The sequence below is a fragment of the Panthera tigris genome, chromosome B1 (assembly GCF_018350195.1).
Source record: "Panthera tigris isolate Pti1 chromosome B1, P.tigris_Pti1_mat1.1, whole genome shotgun sequence".
Lineage (NCBI taxonomy): Eukaryota > Metazoa > Chordata > Mammalia > Carnivora > Felidae > Panthera > Panthera tigris.
In genome coordinates, this window is record NC_056663.1 from 164,505,570 (window position 1) to 164,512,645 (window position 7,076).

A 7,076-nucleotide genomic window follows, 5' to 3' on the forward strand; every position below is an offset into this window, starting at 1 on the left:
TCCCAGTAATTGCTGATTGAACCAACACGAACAAACGCTTGCACATTCCTTTTTCCTCCCTCCTGGGATATAGGATTACATTTAGTTTAGGAAAAAAAAAAAAAAAAGTGGCTCATCACCCTTTGGTGAGATACTATTCAAAACTGTCCGTATGAGAATTCGTGGAGGTCGTTTCCTTCTAGCATGATAAATATATTTTGCTTGTTTGTTTAACTTGGCGAATTTCAATTGAGCTCTTTCTTAAAGAAGTATTCGTGAAGGAGTCAACTGATTTTGGAAAGATGGCATTTACTCAACATTTCTGTAGATTGTACATAATGTTTGTTGGCTATCCTTGGATCCATAAACCAAACTTTATTCTCTGCACCACATTTTTCTCTTTGCATTTTCAAGATCTTTCATTGATTGTAATGCACAATGAAGATGGTATATATGATATGAAAACACATATCATTTAATCAGCAGAATTACCAACCAGTCTGCTGTTCCTGTTTGGCAATATAGAGGATTGAGGCAATAATCCTGGATAATTTAAGCCAAAAATGTGTCTTTATCTGGGTCTGCCTCACAAAGCTGGTAAGCGTAACACACGTGTCACCTCTATTTTAAGCCAAGGAACATGAGTAGAAAAAAATGTGTAGTCGTCATTGTCAAATGAAAGATGAGGTTCTGCTGGGTCTACACAGGTTAAATCTATGACACAGTTTATGAACTGCGAGCATGGGGTCCCCTGAATATGACTGTGGCAAAGGAGAGTGAGTCTGTGCAATTTTCTGTCTCTGCTGCCACTTCAGTAATGCAGGAGATTATGGCTATTTTCATGGCAAAGATAAAACAACCCAGTAATAGCAGGAGAGTAACCCCTCGATAATGTACTGATCTGAATCTTTCAGAAGTGGGGACCGGTTTGAGGGCACTTAGGAATGTCTAACAATTTTTATGTATTATGTACATCATTTAGAGCAAGACAAGGGAGAGAGGCAGAGAAGGAAGCAGTTTTTTTTCCCTGCACTGTTAAGCCTGGAGGGAGTTTGGGTGGGGGCCACAGAGGAGGGGATTTGGCTGAGAGGTGTCCTAAAGAAGGAAGTGGGGACAAAGGTCATTAACCAGAAATACATCAGCTTCTCCATTTTTCAGGCTACCATTACCTCTAAGTCAGAGCTATTAACAGAATTTGCACAATCCTGTGGCTGTGCCCTCTCTAAGCCTACGAAGACATACAATGATACCATTTTGTGCCTGATGGTAGATTCAGGCTTACTAATTTTGCAATTTACAAAGGCTAAGATATAAGATTTAAAAATGTTCTATTTTTTCTCAGAGATGCTTTACATCTGAACTACAAGCATCAAATTCTTTAGACTTTTAAGGCAAGATAAAAAAATTAGTAAAGATATAAATTACCTCAATCTTTTCCAAGGAGAATGATCTAAACAGGTGAATAAGGAAAAATTGTTTTGTTAAGGAACATAGATCATAGATACTTCCTTTCTAATTTAGCATTTCATCCTTAAAAGCTTTTTTAAAAACTTTGACATCAGATGATTCATTCCTGTTGAGCATCAGCCCAAAGTCTACCTTCCTGTGTTTAAAATACACAGTATTTCCTGAGTGGTCATTGGGAATATTAACCTTACAGTCACCGGCATGGGCACCTTCCATTCTATTTGGGCATTTCATGATGGCAAAGCCTCTTTCCATGCCAAGAAGTAGTCAGTTTCAAAATGGATCCCTTCATCCCCAGAGGCTGGAGATTTCCTTGACCATGGAACTGTGATTATGCAATTGAAAATCTAAATGAGAATTTGGCCCCCATACCCTACTAATTGGTTATGAAACCATTGAGATAATTTTTCCAGTAAAAGCACAGTTTTTATATTCTTACTAACGTATATTGTCTTTGGCTATAACCATTCATTTATTTTAGGTTTCTCTTTTCTTTTTGCTTTCTAAAAAGAGTATCTCAAAACTCTGTCCCCTTGGGCTCATCAGCAGGAATTTGGCCTTATCTTTCCAATTAAGACTATAATTTCTAGCAGCTGATGCTACTGTCAACACGGACCCTCATCACAGCCTTAGGGAGAAAGCCAGATCATCAAATGATGCAATCGTCCTTATTATTACCTAAACCCATATTTGACAGCGAGGGGTCAGATCCCCAATTGCCTCCATCACTGGTTGGTTGTTTTAGGGTTTCGCTCAACCTTGTGAATGAACATACAGAATTCTTAAGATACTCAGGGTGAAAAAAAATTAATGAGGCTTTCATGACATAAAATGGGATAAACCTCAACTGTAGCTGGTTAGACGTGTTTAGAATTGTGTGTTGGGCTACTGAGGGATGCCCCTTCTATGACGATCATGACCACAGTAATCCGTGAGCAGAGATAAGGCAGAGCAGTAATGACTGCTGATTAATGATTAATGAGTGCAGATGTGTTCTATGCTTTAGGGGCTGGTATAAATGTTTGAAGGCCCAGTGATTTTGTCACGGTTGTTGTTGATATCTGTGGTTTTCCTATTTTGAGATTTTTCTTTAAAAAGGTAATCTGGCCTCAGATGAGAGTGACAGCAAAATGGGTGTATGTGCATTTCCGGAAGCATTCATTTCCTACTTTGGAATGCAGAGCTCAGAGAGGTGAGCGCTAAGGTTATTAGCCGGGGCCTGTGCAACAAGGCCTGTCACCATTAGGTGCTCTCTGGAAGGCTAAGAAATATATACTATTTGATTTAAGATTTGGCAGTTTAGGTAACTGCCCAGGCACCCTTTTCACAGCACATAAGTCTTGCCTTCCTCGTGGAAAGGGCAATGTGTTTTACATGCAAAAAATGCTCACCAGCCCATTATTAAAGCCCTCCTCCCCCATTCCCTTCCTCTCACTCTCTCTGGAGCAGGAACTAAGGAGATGTGAAGGCATGGCTTCAGGGCACAGAGGCAAGTGATTCCAGGGTAATAAAATGAGTTCAGGGCTGCTCATTTGAGATAGTCCGTTAAATAAATCTCCATTGCCCTGAGACTCCTTATTCTCAACAAGAAGAGAGAAATGTTCTCAATGGCCACCAGGATGGATTTGAGTGTTAATTTTAAATCTGCCTGCAAGTCTGAGAAAGAAGCGGGTTTTTTTTGTTTGTTTGTTTTGTTCTGTTGTTGTTTTTCAGAATATCCAGCTTAATGGTGAGGTGAAGATGGCAGGTTTGGTTTGCACAACCTCCATCAGCCCTTGTCCATCCCTCCCTCCTCGCCCGTGGAGCTGGGACCCCTTCTGCAAGGGCGCTGGGGGGGCTTGAGGTTGGAGGGGAGACTTCCTTCCTCTTCTAGGCTCCTCTTATCCCCCCTTCTTCCTGGAAATCTGTAACTTGTCAATGGCTTTGTTTTTTCTTCTGAGATCCTGGAAATTGTGTTGGTTTTTTTTTGTTTTGTTTTTTGTTTTTTGTTTTTTTTTTTTGGCAGCATGAGATTGTTACAGTTTACCAGGAAGCAGTTCGCGCGGAGAGCTAGGTCCTGTTTTCCTTCTCATTTTAAAAAACAGATAAAAAAAATCCAGGGCCAAAAGATAGGACTGCTAAAGATCTACCTATATAACTTCTCTCTTCGTGTGTGTTTGTTCTTTGTTTGTAAACACGGCAATTAATAGAGCTCTGACAGAGCTGATAACCTGGACCACAGTAGACTGGAAAAAAACAGAGTTTTCTTTGTGGCGTGTGTGTGTGTGTGTGTGTGTGTGTGTGTGTGTGTGTGTTGTTTTTGGAAGTAAACATGGTGCAGTAATAAAATTGATATGCAAGACCTCAAACCAATCGGATGGCTGAATCTCTTACCTCAAAAAAGCACAGCAGTGGCGCTGCGGGGGGCCTGTGGGGTCAAAAATCAAAAGAGGAAAGTAGTCGTTTACGAACCCTTAGGACAGACCTTAGTGTACATAGTAAAGCCAATAAACGACGTTAAAAAGAGAAAAGGTGATGGGGAAGAACATTCGGGACCACTTGTCTATGGAGTTCACATCAGTCAAGTCGGGGATCTTGACTTTGAGCTGCGAGGCGCGCCTGCGGATGCGCCCCTTGCTGTGCGCGCCGTGCCGCTCGAGCGCTCGCCCGTACGCCTCCCCGCGGCTGCTCAGGGGCTTGCGGTACTGGATGCTGGCGCTGTCGTACGAGTACATGCTGCTGGCCTTGGGCTCGCTCACGCCCGTGAGCACTTCCGAGCCGCTCGTCTCGTTCTTGATCTCCAGGGTGCTGAGGAGGATGTTGCCGTGGACGTCCACCTGACGGGAAAGGACACGCTCAGGCCCAACTGCCGGGGCACGGTCTGTGCTCGTGACCCTGTAACTGATGACACCGCAGCCCACTCTTTAAAGACTGTCGCTGGACGTCCGGCTCTGCGTGCCTCCTGCAACCGGATCTGGCATCTATGTATCTATCCTTGGCTGTTTACCTAACCTACCGCTGTCTAATCCATCATCTGTCTGTGTCTGTTTGTGTATGTATCTAGTCCATCACCCATCTATATCCGTCTCTGTCTCATCCGTCATGTAGCTGTCTAATCTGTCTGCCTATTTAATCCACCATCTTTTTGTCTGGCTAATTCTACCACCTACCTAATCCTATCTATATCTTTCTATCTAATCCTTCATCTATCCGTCTACCACTTATCTAGTCTCCTTATCCAAACTGCCACCTATTTATCTATCATCTATTTCTTTATTTATCGTCTATCGAATTACCATCTGTCTAATCTACCGTCTATATAATCTACAATCATCTATCAATCCATACATCATTTTTATGTATATGTATATGGCATTTTTTCGTGTTACAAAAGTGGCACATGGAAATATGTAAAACTAGAAACAAACAGGAAACAAACAAATAAGAAATAGAAATTTGTAATTTCACTCTTAGAGTTCATTATTTTTAGTATCCTGCTAGCCGCCTTCTGTTTTTTCTACTTACAGACATGGACTCACCTGGTATGTTTTGGTCTACAATACACTTTGTCACTTAATAGTGTAGCATGGTCCTATTTCCATGTTCATAATTATTCCTCTGTGATATCACTTATTAACAGCTTATATGGATAGAGCATAACTGGGTTGATCTATTGTGAGATGTGAAGGCTTGTTTTACTTTTGCGGTATTATATAAACAAGGGACATCTTTTACGTAAATCTTTGTCCATCTCCCCAATTATTTCCTCAGGCTAAATTGCCAAAAGTAGGATTCAGGGCTCAAAAGGATATGACTAGCTGTACTTTGACTTTTGCGTCTCCCCCATTATTTCTTGTTGCTTCGTGCCGTTCCAGTAGTACCTATCTCAGATTTCCTGGTTTTTGTCTGTGCTATGCCCACACACATTTACGGAACTCCATACGTGAGCACATTTGGCCTATAAAGTGGCTTTGTTTAACTTCAAGCTGATGCACTTTGCAAACTGATTTACCTTGAGAGGACATGATCCTTCATACAAAGGAGTTTGAAATACTTCCAAGGTCAGTACAGGCAGCTGTGTTTAACTCCAGTGTTATTAACACAAGTGCCTGAGTTACAGTAAGTGGTCTATAAATGCTTTCAAACGAAATTAATCTCAGTAAACACTTTTGAGTGTCAAAGGTATAGGTAAGGAGACAAAAAAAATGGGTAACAAAGAAAGAGTAAAGTGTAGGAGGAGGCAAAGACAGACAAGGAAGGAAAATAGAAGGAAAGGTGCAGAGAGTGGTGGGGTGTGAGGCTGGTACATGACAGATGAGAGAAGTAAGATTTATTGAGTGTCCACCCAAAGCCTAGCATTATGGTAGCTGCTTTGTATACCTTGTTTATCACTTGCAACAGGAAACTGCCTCAAGTTTACTCCACTGGGAGAGCTGAGATTACAACCTGTGTCTTGTCTGTTTCAAAGCTTATGTGCTTTTTACTGAGAAAGGACCGCTTCATAGTCCTTGGCCTTCACCACATCCCGCAGTGAACTTAATGATGCATTTGATAGCTTTAAGCTCAGAGGTAGTTGGAGAGAGAGAGAGAGAGAGAGAGAGAGAGAGAGACTCAATCTAGCCTCTCCCTCCACTCCCATCAATCATTTCTTTCTGTAAAGTATTTGGCTCTAGCCTAATTGAGCTACCTATTATGCCCTCACTGGCACCTTTACTGGCTTATTTATTCGGGGAGTTATTATTAATTTTGTTGTTAAAAACTACTCTTTATTGAATCCTACTACATAATTTATCTCACTTATTTCTTATAACAACCCTGTGGAATATATAATATTATTCTAGTTCAACAGATAGGGAAATAGAGACCCAGAGAGCTTAATGGCCTGCAATTAAACAAGGAATAAGTGCCTAATATGGGATTAAAATACAGGATATTCTTTGTCTCAAATATATAACTTTCCCTCCTATTTGCGTGTTAATCAATGTATTTTCTTTAAGGCTCAATTTAATCCTAATCCTTGTGTGTACCTGTGTACCTTCCCTGATTATAGTAACTTCAAAAATCAACTTCCTCTCCCTCTCTCAGGAAAGCATTGTTGAGTACTTACTCTGTGCCAGGCACAGTGCAAGGTGTCAGGTGTGTGTGTGTGTGTGTGCGTGTGTGTATGTCTATAGATGAAAAGTCATGCATATGAAAGTTTACTTTATGAAAGAGGATGGTGGGGTTGAAGTGACATGGAACAAAGTGTTGAATCCATTAGAAAAGGGACTAGAACCTTAGAAGATAATCATGGTGTCCATAATTCTGTTAGGTACTATGGTGTTTCAGTCAAGAGTATCATAAAACATGGATTTTGTCCTTGAGATAATAATCTCCTTTGAGGGGTGCCCGGGTGGTTCAGTCAGTTAAGCATCTGACTCTTGATTTCGGCTCAGGTCATGATCTCACAGTTTCGTGAGTTTGAGCCCTGCATCCGACCCTGTGCTGACAGGATGGAGCCTGCTTGGGATTCTCCCTCTCTTTCTGTCCCTCCCCCACTTGTACTTTCTCTCTCTCAAAATAAATAAACTTAAAAAAAAGTCTCCTGAGAGATACAAGAGTATCTTGTAATACAAGATAAAATATACAAGAGTAAGTTATACGAGAGTAAG

At 41.1% G+C, this 7,076-nt stretch overlaps 1 protein-coding gene across 2 annotated transcripts in view; it reads right to left on the minus strand.

The window, feature by feature from the left end:
• Positions 1–3,884: 3,884 nt before the first annotated feature.
• The window catches only part of GABRB1 (gamma-aminobutyric acid type A receptor subunit beta1), a 373,556-nt gene continuing 370,364 nt past the window's right edge, over positions 3,885–7,076 (minus strand). For both annotated transcript variants that reach the window (XM_042984593.1, XM_015534761.2), the window contains exon 9: positions 3,885–4,262. In XM_042984593.1, the coding sequence (XP_042840527.1) occupies positions 3,912–4,262 (351 nt within the window). In that variant the 3' untranslated portion in view covers positions 3,885–3,911. The remainder of the gene's footprint in view (positions 4,263–7,076) is intronic.